This window comes from Embiotoca jacksoni, unplaced genomic scaffold (genome assembly GCF_022577435.1).
Source record: "Embiotoca jacksoni isolate LCO1_2020_lvr unplaced genomic scaffold, fEmbJac1.0.p SCAF_88, whole genome shotgun sequence".
Lineage (NCBI taxonomy): Eukaryota > Metazoa > Chordata > Actinopteri > Embiotocidae > Embiotoca > Embiotoca jacksoni.
In genome coordinates, this window is record NW_027185445.1 from 250,001 (window position 1) to 265,161 (window position 15,161).

Consider the following 15,161-nt stretch of genomic DNA (forward strand, 5'->3'; position numbering starts at 1 on the left):
CAGTAAACAGTGGTGTCAGAGGGATGTAAACAGTAAACAGTGATGTCAGAGGGTGTAAACATTAAACAGTGGTGTCAGAGGGATGTAAACAGTAAACAGTGGTGTCAGAGGGATGTAAACAGTAAACAGTGGTGTCAGACGGTGTAAACAGTAAACAGTGGTGTCAGACGGTGTAAACAGTAAACAGTGATGTCAGAGGGATGTAAACAGTAAACAGTGGTGTCAGAGGGATGTAAACATTAAACAGTGGTGTCAGAGGGATGTAAACAGTAAACAGTGGTGTCAGAGGGATGTAAACAGTAAACAGTGGTGTCAGAGGGTGTAAACAGTAAACAGTGATGTCAGAGGGATGTAAACAGTAAACAGTGGTGTCAGAGGGTGTAAACAGTAAACAGTGATGTCAGAGGGATGTAAACAGTAAACATTGATGTCAGAGGGATGTAAACAGTAAACAGTGGTGTCAGAGGGTGTAAACAGTAAACATTGATGTCAGAGGGATGTAAACAGTAAACAGTGGTGTCAGAGGGATGTAAACAGTAAACAGTGGTGTCAGAGGGATGTAAACAGTAAACAGTGGTGTCAGAGGGATGTAAACAGTAAACAGTGGTGTCAGAGGGATGTAAACAGTAAACAGTGGTGTCAGAGGGTGTAAACAGTAAACAGTGGTGTCAGAGGGTGTAAACAGTAAACAGTGATGTCAGAGGGATGTAAACAGTAAACAGTGGTGTCAGAGGGATGTAAACAGTAAACAGTGGTGTCAGAGGGATGTAAACAGTAAACAGTGGTGTCAGAGGGATGTAAACAGTAAACAGTGGTGTCAGAGGGTGTAAACAGTAAACAGTGATGTCAGAGGGATGTAAACAGTAAACAGTGGTGTCAGAGGGTGTAAACAGTAAACAGTGATGTCAGAGGGATGTAAACAGTAAACATTGATGTCAGAGGGATGTAAACAGTAAACAGTGGTGTCAGAGGGTGTAAACAGTAAACAGTGATGTCAGAGGGATGTAAACAGTAAACAGTGGTGTCAGAGGGATGTAAACAGTAAACAGTGATGTCAGAGGGATGTAAACAGTAAACAGTGATGTCAGAGGGATGTAAACAGTAAACAGTGGTGTCAGAGGGATGTAAACAGTAAACAGTGATGTCAGAGGGATGTAAACAGTAAACAGTGGTGTCAGAGGGTGTAAACATTAAACAGTGGTGTCAGAGGGTGTAAACATTAAACAGTGGTGTCAGAGGGATGTAAACAGTAAGTGCGTTTGTGTGTCTGTGTGTGTGAAGCTGTCCTACTGACTGACTGTCCTGCGTTGGACCTGAAACTGAAGCCAAACCAACTGACGAGCAACTAAACAAACTGTAAAACCAAACTAACCAACCAAACCTCATCACACTACTTAACCAAAACCATAAAACACAGCCAACCCAACCCAACCCTACCAAAGAAAATACAATCCAACCACACCACACCCCACCCAACCCAATACAACCCAACCCAACACAACACAATACAACCCAATACAACCCAACCCCACCCCACCCCACCCAACCCAAACAAAACCAAACCGATCAAATTGAACCAAATCAACCCAACGATGCCAAACAACAAACAAATGACAGATTTTAGAAGCAGTTCAGATTAAATGTCAATACAAAGTAAATATTATATAAATAAAGTATTTTTTTTTATTGAAAATGATTAAAGTTAAATAAATAATGAAGTAAATTCGAAACTGGTGACGTGTTTTAGTCTGAATGGACATAAGTTGAAATACTATTTGTCTCCACTTGTCTCTTCACTCCCACTGCCTGTGATTCGGTGTGTCCCTGCAGTCTCATGTTCTTTATGGACATATATGGACCCCAATTTATAAACTCGTTTATTAGAACAACTGGCACAATGAACGAGGACCGACAGATTCATCAGTATAAGAACACGTCATGAATCTGACTTTTCTTACCAACTTATTTTGAACAAAAAGAAGATATTAGTGAATTAGATAGATAGATAGACAGACAGACAGACAGACAGACAGACAGACAGACAGACAGACAGACAGATAGATAGATAGACAGATAGATAGATAGACAGACAGATAGACAGATAGATAGATAGATAGTTACTTTATTAATCCCCAAGGGGACTTTTTTTTCACTACAGCAGCATTTATAGATACAGGAAAGCAATACAATAACAGTAAAAAATATTAAATACAAAAATGCACAGTATATACAATAAATAGAATAAAATAAAATATAATAATTAAATTAAATTAAATTAAAACTAACTAAACAATAGTGCAAATTTTTTTTTTTTTTTTTTTTTTTGTGTTATTGTTGTGCGATGGATTTTGCCAGAGGTGAGTTATTGTACAGTCTTATTGCAGTGAAGCTCAAAAACTATATTGGATATGTTAGACATATACGATGGTGGTGGATAACTATGATTATCACTGTGAGACAGGATTTATAAAAGAGAGCATATCAGAGGATCCTGCATGTGGTTAACAAGTGCAGCTGGTTGGTCTCAGAGAGGTTTGTGGCTCTTTTCTCTGCGTGCTTAAGAGGCTGAATTTGAATAATCGATCGGGTGTACACAAACTCTCCATAAAGGCCCGGCAGCTAGAACACAGATCAATGACATCTTACAGGCAGCTGGAAGTTGCAGACACACTAGTCAGGGATGTTGTCTGACAAACCTGGAGTTGAGAGGAATTAATAAAGAAGATATAGCAGGGCTTCTTACTGATGATGTCAGTGTATATCTCCAATGTTTCCCAGACCATCCTGGAGGACTTTGGACAGATGGCAGGTTAAAAACTCTGAACAACACAACAAAAACTCAGTTACTTTGTGAGAGCTACACAGAAGGTGTTCAGACAGAAGAAAGTCGGATCCAGAATCAATTCTCATTCTTTCTCATTCTCAGGATTTAAATTAAACATATGAATTAAACCACAACAAGGCAACACAACACAATCCAAGAAGATGTGCCACAGCGGTTGATGTTAGCGCAGCACATGTGGAGGTGGTTAAAACGAGCATGCTGCTACGGCTCCCAGTTTACAGCGCGGGTTTAAAGGTTCATCTGGGCCGCATGGTTTTCTACAAAACATTTAAATCAGTACAAAAAAGGAGCCCTAGCACTCACTAATTTCAAGGAGTACTAGTGCGCTGTACAACCGAGGTACTGGGGTTTCCTCCAAGTATTATATACATATAATATATATAATATACAATATTTCAGTCGCCAAGAAACATCTCGTGGTCGCCTGAATGTGTGATGAGTAGTAACCTGTTGGTTTGAAGTCACAGCTACTAGTCGAGTAGAAGAAGCTTTAGATGTGTCAGGACCCCTGTCTGACCCGTTGTGTTTTGTCCTTTGTTTCCTCTGATCTCCTCTCCTGTGTTCTGTCATTCCCCTGTTTGTTGTTGTTTGCCATGTGCTTGGTGTTTTGGTCTGTCTCTCCACCTCCCGTCCCCAGACACCTCCCATGGCCACGCCCCCAATCAGCCTGCACAGCTGCTGACAATCCAGCTGATCACCATCTGGTTAGTATATCAACCCTGGTCCTGCGTCTTGGGTTGTCGGTCTGTACAGTCTGCTCAGCCTGGTACCCCGGTACATCTGTCACTAAGTTTTCCGTCCTGACGTTCTCAGTTCTGACCTCTCTCCTGTCTACCACCTCTCTAGTTCCAACTAGTGTGGCAGCTGCCAGGTTGTGTCGTTTGGTGAACTACCCGAGCTCATGGAGTTCCACTGTGTCCAGCTGTCCTTCGTCGGTCCACAGAGCCACTCAACCAACAGAACACTCGACCTGTCCTCTACCGTGCGGTTCGGTCCGAACCCATGCAACCCCGTGTGGAGCGCGTGGACGCGTACACCTACTGGCTTGGACAAGCCTGCCTCGGAATTATCAGTTGTAAAATAAAGTCTGTTCTGTACCAGATCTCTGTCTTGTGGTTGATCTTGGATCCTGTCCTGAACTCCCGTGACAAGATGAGACACGCATAGTTCTCTGGTGCTCCGCTGAGCAGGATGGAAACACATGAAGGTGGTTCTGGATCAGAAGAAGCCTCAGGCCCGACTCAGCAGAAATAAAAAGACCAACGGGAGAACCTTGTTGTAGGAGAATCACTGGAAATGTGAGACGGTCCAAGAACACAAAGTGTAACCTGTGACTCCGCCCCCCTCAGAGGTCCAGGTTTCAACCAGGAGACACTAATACTTTTAGAAGGAGGCAAGAAGAAAGCAATGAGATCTATATGTACACTCACTGTTGAAAAATATAAATATATAAAAGTTGATGTGTTCAGATATCTTTGATTAATACGGTGAACCAGTCGAGGTGATTGACATGAAGACATCCAAAGATCATCTAAACTAACTCCTTCTGACATCGTTTCTAAATGGTGTGATCGATTACAGAAATGTCAGAAATGAGACTCAGAACTGATTAAGGCTGCTTTGTCTTTTCATGCACTCAAGTTTTTAGGTGTTGTATCCTGTGCGGTGTTATTGTTTATCACTTCCTGTGACCACTATGTGGCACTAAAGAACATGAATTGTATAAATCACTACCACACCACGTAAACACTGTTCAAGTCAAGCTTTTTAAAATTTCTCCTCTCAAGGCTTTTTAAGATTTCACAGATCTGGTAAATTGTGTCGGAGCCACAGAGAGCACCTTTTCTTCTTCTCCCCTCCTGCTGGTGTGTTTGAGTCCGTATCCCTCAGCTGAACACTGAAGAGTCCTGACAAACGAGTGGGAGCCAGCTGAAAGCCTGAAGAGCCCCGAGCTGGAGAGGAGCAGCAGATTTAATCTGCACTCAGGCCTCTTTCTGGCTGGGTGGAGATTGTGGTGCCTCTCGGCTCTGACAGCTCTGATTGAACTCCTGCTGTGAAGTGAAATGAATTGACAAGTTTGGACTGAGGTGTGTGTAGCTGTGTGTGTGTGATCCACTGCTATGATGACCACTTCCTGTCCTGAAGATTGAGGTGAGCAGACATGAAACATGCAGTGTGTAGGGTCTTCATATTGACACACACACACCTGCATACATGTCTGACTTAAACAGAACCATAATGCCACACACACTCTGCTGAGAAGGTCCTCGGGTGATGCTGTTTGCACCCTGCATGGAGACGGAAACACTGGGTGAATGTGTGTGTGTGTGTGTGTGTGTGTGGGGGAGGGGGGGTATGCAGACTGTGATTGGAGGAGACAGGAACGGAGTGAGAGAGGGAAAAACAATTAGAAGATGAGGAGATGGATTGAGCAGGCCAGAGTCGGGGAAGTGGGGGAGGAAGGGGGAGGTTCCTGCATGTCAGTTCAGAGACAGACTGATGGACCACACTGCACTTTACTCCTCCTCCTCACACTCCCCCTCCCCCCCATACACACTCCTTACTATGAGGTCATACATGTCTATAGATGCACAATCTACTACTTCACTCATCGCCGTGGAAACACATTCAGGTCTGTGGACACATGACGGTCCCAGGGCACAACTGAAATCTTAATCCCTCCTAGTGTCTTTGCATTGTGTATTTATTGTGTTACCTTCAAGTGCAGAACAAACTACACACCCTGATAATAACCTGATGAGAGTCAGGAAGCATCTGGTTCTGTAACCTGCTCAGGTCACTGTGTCAGTTCACTGATTGGACAAATATGATTAATATGTCATGTAAACACATCATGTGAGCAGAACACCAAGTGAAGTCATAAAGTATTAAAACCAAAGAGACCAGGAGGAGTTCAAAATGCAGAGCAGCTGGAAGGAGTTCGTCACTTCAGGTTACACGTTCTGGTTTACACGCAACGACGCGGGGACATGGGGACACGGGGACACATGGATACAGGGACACGGGGATGCGGACTCTGGCCTCACAGCACTGACATGTCACATTTAAAATATTCAGCAGCATGTTTTCAGAGAACATGTTGCTCCGGATACTTAAAATATTATTCTGTCAGTTTTTATACACACATCTCAGATAAAAGTAGTCCCACTGAGAGCACACTGGATTAATATATGATTATTATATTCTGATGAACCAACCAAAACCAGCCTCATGGTACCTCTGGCGCTTCGTTTTTTGCTAAATTGGCCCTTTAAAAACGACTTGTAGAAATCAGGTGGTTCAGTATAACGTGACGTTTCTCTGTTAACATGCTGCTTTGCTGACAACCACATGTTTTATCTTATTATTGGATGAGATAGCTCATTGAACAAGCGTCCATTACACCTGCTCCCTCTAAAACCTCCGCTGAGAAAGGCCTGTAGATTACAGGGCTAATCTGCTCTCCCGCTGCAGACCAGCTCTAATCTAGGAACTATTCTGTAACCATTAATGTGTTTATATTTATATTTATTTATTATATATTTATAATAGTGGGGTGTCTGTTGCCATGGGAATCAGAGACCAAATTGGTATTCAACAGATTTGTTTCCTTCCTCCCCTAATGCTCTCACCCGGCAGGCTGACTGAAACAGATCACGACTGATCCTTGTAAAATCCTGCACGATAAATATCATCGGGGTGATCTCAGCTCCGACCCTGCAGTATAAACTAGGGGCATTTACTGAACAGAGTAATGAATGATGCTATCAAGCTGCATTATGGGAAATGTAGAAGCCAGTGTTTTTGTAGCTCGACCTCCAGTAGGTATTAAAATAGGAGGTAAGTCGTCTCTGCTGCTCTGACTTGGACTTTTCTTTTTGATGTTCTCAAACTGCCTGGGAACATAACACGAGCTGCTGGCGTTCCCCTTTGAGAGGGTTCCCTTCAGGGGCCACGCCGGCTTCACGGGTTGTGAATCCCCCGACGTTATTTTTTGCATCATTAAGTGGCAGAAATTGAATATAATATTCATAATCATGCCGTTGTGTTGTCATTACAATTAAAATGACCCCTCCATCTACAACCCTGTTTCCAAAAACAAGTTGGGACCACATTTCACTTTCAAAACTCCAGAAACGGGTCTCCTCAGTTTCCAAACGCTTACAGAGTGTTGTTAAAACGGTGATGCAGCACAGTGGTAAACATGACCCTGTCCCAACTTTATAGAGACGTGTCGCTGACATAAAATTCAAAATCAGCATGTAGTTTTGATAAAATAATAACATTTCTGAGTTTCAACAAATGGAGTTGTGCAAAGGGAGCAGGTCTCTTCTCCTGAGCCACCATGTTTCTACAGAAGCCCAGAAGGGACAAACCAAACACTACTCGACAAGGGGACTTTCACAGTTTTTGCAGGTTTCGTGTCTCAGTTGATAACCTGTAATGTGCACCCTCACCACTAGATGTCACTGAACAGTTTTTTAAACAGTCACAAAAAGTTACAGAACTTTACAAAGTCCCATCTGAGGTAACGTCTGGTTAGACGTTTAGAGAGAACTTCCTTTTGCTCCTTCCATCCTCATTAATGTGAAGATTTTCTACTTTTCTCTGAGCTGAATATGGACTGTTGGTTAGATGGAACAACTCATTTCTATTTCTATATCCTGACATTTCAGAGACGACATGATGCAGATTATTTTGAACAGTGAAATGCAGCTGAAACAATAAATACCCGCTGGTTGCAGCCTGAAGCTGAGGACAGATGATGGTATCACAGAGAGACGCTGCAGTTGTTTAATCCACGGCGGTCTGGAGAGAGTTTGTGCTTCTTGGTACAAAGCTCACATGTTTACAGTAACTCTTCAAGACATTAAGGATTCATTAAATTTAATTAATTAAGAAGGCTTTCGGGAAGAATTCATGTTAGTTGGATAATTCCCCTGGAAGGTCCAACACAGCCGGTGGAATAATTTTCCAAAAACAAAGTGTTTGAGTTGTGTTGCAGGCAGGCCGGCTGGCAGACGATGGACGTGCTGGGAGTGAGCGCTGCTGCTGTGATGGACACCATGAGTAACACACTCAGTTAGACACTTCATTAAGTGTGCTGCTACGTCTGGAGTGCAGCTATTTTTGGCCTCTGGCATGTCAGCTGGGTACAATCATTTACTGATCCACAGCAGGACTGGGAGGAATAAGACTGAGGACAAGAAGTCAACAGCAGCAGTTCATGCTGAACGCTGTAGTGATGAGTTTGTTCTGTGATTGGCATGTTGGGGTCCATCATTCCAGCCGGCTCAGCAGGAAGCTGCAGAACACACAAACTCTGCTTCTTGGAAATCTTGGTTTCTTTTCAAACTAACTAACCCTCAGCCTTTCAAACTAACTAACCCTAACTAACCCTTTAAAACTAACCAACCCTAACTAACCCTCAGTCTTTCAAACTAACCAACCCTAACTAACCCTCAAGCCTTTCAAACTAACTAGGGTTGGTCTGCAGCGTGTGTTGCAGTTAGTTTGAAAAAGCCTTTCAAACTAACCAACACTAACCAACCCTCAGCCTTTCATACTAACTAACCCTGACTAACTAACCCTCAGCCTTTCAAACTAAATAACCCTCAGCCTTTCAAACTAACCAACCCTAACTAACCCTCAGCCTTTAACCTTGTCATGGTTAATAGTTAGCCCAGTTGACCTCCAACACTTTGTACTCAACATCAACATGTCACCACCCACCAAGTCCAGTCGCTAGATGTGATGTTAAAACAGAGAACGGTCGGCACACGTTCTAAACCACAACATGGTGTACAAAGAGGAAGACTCTCTATAATCACTTCTCTTCTTTGACATGATGTTTTTTTTTACTGTTGTTGACGAGATGTATCATGAAGACACCAGTGAAAACAGTTGTTTTCCTCAGTGTAGTTACTGTGGTTGCCATGGAGACACAGTGCAAGTTGAACCATCATTAACTCTGAACGCTCTTGAGCTGCCACTGCTGCCCCCCACCGTGACATCTGTGACCTTTGTGGTGACCCTGCGGATCTACATCAAGGTGACATGCCTCCCTCCATCCAACTGAACAACGTTACTCGGTCTATCAACAGCTGTAAAGATGATGGGATGTTTGTGGGCCATTACCCATCAAACTGTTTCCCAAACTTCAGCATCCCGACTCAGATCAGCTGTGTGTTGGTCTGCGGTGTGTGTTGCAGTGTGTGTTGTAGTGTGTGTTGGTGTGCAGTGTGTGTTGATGTGCAGTGTGTTGGTCTGCAGTCAGTGTTGGTCTGCAGTGTGTGTTGCAGTATGTGTTGTAGTGCGTGTTGTGGAGTGTGTTGGTCTGCAGTATGTGTTGCAATGTGTGTTGGTCTGCAGTGGGTGCTCAGTGTGTGTTGGTCTGCAGTGTGTGTTCAGTGTGCAGTGTGTGTTGGTCTGCATTATGTGTTGGTGTGCAGTGTGTTGCGATATGTGTTGTAGTGCGTGTTGTAGAGTGTGTTGGTCTGCAGTATGTGTTGCAACGTGTGTTGGTCTGCAGTGTCTGTCGCAAGGTGTTTTGCAGTGTGTGTTGCAATGGGTGTTACAGTGCGTGTTGGTGTGCAGTGAGTGTTGGTCTGCAGTGTGTATTTCAGTCTGTGTTGTAATGTGTGTTGGTGTGCAGTGTGTGTTGGTCTGCAGTGTGTGTTGCAGTGTGTGTTGGTATGCAGTGTGTGTTGGTGTGCAGTGTTTGTTGGTCTGTAGTGTGTGTTTCAGTGAGTCTTGGTCTGTAGTGTGTTGGTGTGCAGTGTGTGTTGGTCTGCAGTGTGTGTTGCAGTGTGTGTTGGTCTGCAATGTGTGTTGCAGTGTTTGTTGGTCTGTAGTGTGTTGGTCTGTAGTGTGTTGGTGTGCAGTGTGTGTTGCAGTGTTTGTTGATCTGTAGTGCGTGTTGGTCTGTAGTGTGTTGGTGTGCAGTGTTTGTTGGAGTGCAGTGTGTGTTGGTCTGCAGTGTGTGTTGCAGTGTGTGTTGGTGTGCAGTGTGTGTTGGTGTGCAGTGTGTGTTGGTGTGCAGTGTGTTGGTGTGCAGTGTGTGTTGGTGTGCAGTGTGTGCAGTGTGTGTTGGTCTGCAATGTGTGATGGTGTGCAGTGTGTGTTGGTGTGCAGTGTGTGTTGGTGTGCAGTGTGTTGGTGTGCAGTGTGTGTTGGTGTGCAGTGTGTGTTTCAGTGTGTGTTGGTGTGCAGTGTGTGTTGGTCTGCAGTGTGTGTTGCAGTGTGTGTTGGTCTGCAATGTGTGTTGCAGTGTTTGTTGGTCTGTAGTGTGTGTTTCAGTGTGTGTTGGTCTGCAATGTGTGTTGCAGTGTTTGTTGGTCTGTAGTGTGTGTTTCAGTGAGTGTTGGTCTGTAGTGTGTTGGTGTGCAGTGTTTGTTGGTCTGTAGTGTGTGTTTCAGTGAGTCTTGGTCTGTAGTGTGTTGGTGTGCAGTGTGTGTTGGTCTGCAGTGTGTGTTGCAGTGTGTGTTGGTCTGCAATGTGTGTTGCAGTGTTTGTTGGTCTGTAGTGTGTGTTGGTCTGTAGTGTATTGGTGTGCAGTGTGTGTTGGTCTGCAGTGTATGTTGGTCTGCAGTGTATGTTGGTGTGCAGTATGTGTTGGTCTGTAGTGTGTGTTGGTGTGCGGTGTGTGTTTCAGTGTGTGTTGGTCTGCAGTGTGTGTTGCAGTGTGTGTTGGTCTGCAATGTGTGTTGCAGTGTTTGTTGATCTGTAGTGCGTGTTGGTCTGTAGTGTGTTGGTGTGCAGTGTTTGTTGGAGTGCAGTGTGTGTTGGTCTGCAGTGTGTGTTGCAGTGTGTGTTGGTGTGCAGTGTGTGTGTTGGTGTGCAGTGTGTTGGTGTGCAGTGTGTGTTGGTGTGCAGTGTGTGTTGGTGTGCAGTGTGTTGGTGTGCAGTGTGTGTTGGTGTGCAGTGTGTGTTTCAGTGTGTGTTGGTGTGCAGTGTGTGTTGGTCTGCAGTGTGTGTTGCAGTGTGTGTTGGTCTGCAATGTGTGTTGCAGTGTTTGTTGGTCTGTAGTGTGTGTTTCAGTGAGTGTTGGTCTGTAGTGTGTTGGTGTGCAGTGTGTGTTGGTCTGCAGTGTGTGTTGCAGTGTGTGTTGCAGTGTTTGTTGGTCTGTATTGCGTGTTGGTCTGTAGTGTGTTGGGGTGCAGTGTGTGTTGGTCTGCAGTGTATGTTGGTCTGCAGTGTGTGTTGGTGTGCAGTGTGTTGGTGTGCAGTGTTTGTTGGTCTGTAGTGTGTGTTGGTCTGTAGTGTGTTGGTGTGCAGTGTGTGTTGGTCTGCAGTGTATGTTGGTCTGCAGTGTGTGTTGGTGTGCAGTGTGTGTTGGTGTGCAGTGTGTGTTGGTCTGCAGTGTGTGTTGCAGTGTGTGTTGGTCTGCAATGTGTGTTGCAGTGTTTGTTGGTCTGTAGTGCGTGTTGGTCTGTAGTGTGTTGGTGTGCAGTGTGTGTTGGTGTGCAGTGTGTGTTGGTGTGCGGTATGTGTTGGTCTGCAGTGTGTGTTGGTCTGCAGTGTGTGTTGCAGTGTGTGTTGCAGTGTGTGTTGGTCTGCAACGTGTGTTGCAGTGTTTGTTGGTCTGTAGTGTGTGTTTCAGTGAGTGTTGGTCTGTAGTGTGTTGGTGTGCAGTGTGTGTTGGTCTGCAGTGTGTTGGTGTGCAGTGTTTGTTGGTCTGCAGTGTGTGTTGGTCTGCAGTATGTGTTGGTGTGCAGTGTGTGTTTCAGTGTGTGTTGGTGTGCAGTGTGTGTTGGTCTGCAGTGTGTGTTTCAGTGTGTGTTGGTGTGCAGTGTGTGTTGGTGTGCAGTGTTTGTTGGAGTGCAATGTGTGTTGGTCTGTAGTGTGTGTTGGTATGCAGTGTGTGTTGGTGTGCAGTGTGTTGGTGTGCAGTGTGTGTTGGTGTGCAGTGTGTGTTGGTGTGCGGTGTGTGTTGGTCTGCAGTGTGTGTTGGTCTGCAGTGTGTGTTGCAGTGTGTGCTGCAGTGTGTGTTGGTCTGCAATGTGTGTTGCAGTGTTTGTTGGTCTGTAGTGTGTGTTTCAGTGAGTGTTGGTCTGTAGTGTGTTGGTGTGCAGTGTGTGTTGGTCTGCAGTGTGTGTTGCAGTGTGTGTTGCAGTGTGTGTTGGTCTGCAATGTGTGTTGCAGTGTTTGTTGGTCTGTAGTGTGTGTTTCAGTGAGTGTTGGTCTGTAGTGTGTTGGTGTGCAGTGTGTGTTGGTCTGCAGTGTGTGTTGCAGTGTGTGTTGGTCTGCAATGTGTGTTGCAGTGTTTGTTGATCTGTAGTGCGTGTTGGTCTGTAGTGTGTTGGTGTGCAGTGTGTGTTGGTGTGCAGTATGTGTTGGTGTGCAGTGTGTGTTTCAGTGTGTGTTGGTGTGCAGTGTGTGTTGGTCTGCAGTGTGTGTTTCAGTGTGTGTTGGTGTGCAGTGTGTGTTGGTCTGCAGTGTGTGTTTCAGTGTGTGTTGGTGTGCAGTGTGTGTTGGTGTGCAGTGTTTGTTGGAGTGCAGTGTGTGTTGGTCTGTAGTGTGTGTTGGTATGCAGTGTGTGTTGGTGTGCAGTGTGTGCAGTGTGTGTTGGTGTGCAGTGTGTTGGTGTGCAGTGTGTGTTGGTGTGCAGTGTGTGCAGTGTGTGTTGGTCTGTAGTGTGTGATGGTGTGCAGTGTGTGTTGGTGTGCAGTGTGTGTTGGTGTGCACTGTGTTGGTGTGCAGTGTGTGTTGGTGTGCACTGTGTGTTTCAGTGTGTGTTGGTGTGCAGTGTGTGTTGGTGTGCAGTGTGTTGGTGTGCAGTGTGTGTTGGTGTGCACTGTGTGTTTCAGTGTGTGTTGGTGTGCAGTGTGTGTTGGTGTGCAGTGTGTTGGTGTGCAGTGTGTGTTGGTGTGCACTGTGTGTTTCAGTGTGTGTTGGTGTGCAGTGTGTGTTGGTGTCTCACTCTGAGTGAAGCGCGGCGGGTTGTCGTTGACGTCAGTGAGGGAGATGTTCACCACGGTGGTCCCGGTCAGCCCTCCTCTCTGTCCCGCCATGTCTTTGGCTTCGATCACCACCTGGTAGTGCTCCCTCTGCTCACGGTCCATGTCACCAGGACCCAGGGCCGTCCGGATCACGCCTGGGCAAAAACAACACGGGCTTCTGTTTAAATTCACCATGAACTTCCTTCAATTCACAGAACAACAGGACTGTCTCTTTCCAATATAATGTATTCAGACTATAAAAGACTTTCTCCTCTAAAACAGGTCAAACAAACCGACCAATCAATGCGCAGCATGTCGCTTGTTCTGCAGATGAAATCCGACATGTCTTAAGTGGGATTTCTAATCATCAGGTAAGGATGAAAAAAAAAACCAGTTAATCTGGAAGACCAGGTCAGTCTGAGGGTAACTGTGTACATGCGACCACAACGTCCTAATGTGTTGAACTTTGACCCCAGCTGCGCTGACCTTTGTGGGTGGAGCCAATCACATTTGTCCACTGTTGGAGCAGGGGAAAAAAACACCAATAAGTTTGTTCGCTCTGACAAACATCTGCTAGCATCGTTAGCATCGTAGCTAGTGTTAAACTGCTTAGTATTAATTGAATTCCAGTTAAATGATTCCTTCCGCTGACACACGTTTATATCTTTATATTCCACTTTGTTTATCAGAGAAGACGGTTCACTGCTGGTGGTCAGCCAGCAGCAACGTGCCCACAGCCCTGACTGGGTTTTACTTTGAAAGAAGTAGATCTAAAGTTAGAATATATTACCATATTCTAATTCAGAGTAGTAGCTGCATAAATATGAAAGGTGAAGGGTGTAATACTGTGTGTTTATTAACTCTGGCTCTCAATCAGACGTGTTGGTGGCAAGAAGAAGAGCATCCTGTTGTCGATGTGATCAGACCTGAAGGAGGTGAACCTGGAGGAGAGATGCAGAGGATGAAGGCAGACATCTGTAAGTTCGATCCAGTCGCTCTGCTGTGTTCCTGCTGAGATCTGGAGTTTCTATATTTCCTGTATTTCTCAGCTCAGATGGAAGTTTGTAACACTTCAGGCCACACTTTGAGTTCAGACGGGACTCTGACCGTCTTCGTGGGTTCATTCACACGTTTCAGAGAGGAAACAGAAGCTGCAGGTGCTTTCTGTAGTTTGGGTTGCATCTGACAAGACAACAGAAGTCCTGATCATCGGATCCTAGCTATGAAAGAATTCAGACCTCGAACAGAACTAAACACTGCAGGACCATCACACACCTGTGTTGGGGTCCACGGAGAAGTAGGGGTGTCCCTGACTGATGCTGTACACCAGCTTGGCGCTGCTCCCGTACATGCTGTCATCGGCATCTGTGGCTGTCACCTGCATGACCGACGTACCTGAAAGATGGACGAGTGTTACTGAGGAACATCCCGGAGCACGCAGCGAGAGAACAACAGCGACAGCAGCGTCCTCACCGATGTCGGACCTCTCCGCCACGCTGCCCGTGTAAACCTCTTTGCTGAACTGAGGCTCGTTGTCGTTGATGTCGTGCAGTTTGACGGTGAACTCGGTCTCCGGCTCCAGTTTCTGACCTGTCCGTTTGTTCACCACCGTGGCTTTGAGGATGTAGAAGGACTTTTCTTCGCGGTCCAGGCGGCGGGTGGCGTGCAGGTCGCCGTTGTTTTCGTCGATGACGAAGACGCTGCCGGCCCCCTCCCCCGAGAGAACGTACTTGACCTGGCCGTTACCGTGGTCCTGGTCTGACTGGAGCTGCAGACGGAGACACACAGCACAGAGCCGGGTTCATCATCTGTTCATGTTTTATATATCTGACATGTACAGGAAATATGAAGTCACAGAACGACAGATCATTCAAACACATCCAGTAACATTCACTGTGAATATTTCACACACCACCATGTTTTCTACCAGAGTGTAGTCTACTTTATGTTTGCGTGTTTTCGGACCACAAAGTCTGAGATTTTGGGAATGGAGTCGCAGTTTTATGAGAAAATGTCACCAATGTGTTAAACAGGTGTGTTAAACTTTATAATAACCTTTATGACCTCAAAACCTTTCATCCCATGATCTGTCCCTCTTGTCACAGTCCTGTTGTGAAGGTCTGAAGGCCACAAACAGTCACTACAGCACCCGTTGGTTTGTGAACGTTATGAATCCTCCAGTTCAGATTCTGTCCGTCACCATCTTTGATAGTTCGGAGCGGTTTGGAGCAGGAAGTGACCATATTTGGACGAGCTGGGGGAGGAGCCAGCGGCGGATCTGACCGATCTGATTGGAAACCTGAGGATACTACGTCCCGCCCACCGATAGCTGTAACCTGACTGCACCACAGGCCTGTCAATCAAACAGACACGCC

General features: G+C 45.6%; 1 protein-coding gene across 1 annotated transcript in view; it reads right to left on the reverse strand.

Annotated features, from left to right (window-relative positions):
- The window catches only part of LOC138192515 (cadherin-6-like), an 83,316-nt gene that overhangs the window by 26,387 nt on the left and 41,768 nt on the right, over positions 1 to 15,161 (reverse strand). Inside the window, exons 3-5 of the mRNA XM_069139956.1 lie at positions 14,260 to 14,554; positions 14,062 to 14,181; positions 12,768 to 12,941 (exon numbers count right to left, since the gene is read on the reverse strand). Of these exons, the coding sequence (XP_068996057.1) occupies positions 12,768 to 12,941; positions 14,062 to 14,181; positions 14,260 to 14,554 (589 nt within the window). The remainder of the gene's footprint in view (positions 1 to 12,767; positions 12,942 to 14,061; positions 14,182 to 14,259; positions 14,555 to 15,161) is intronic.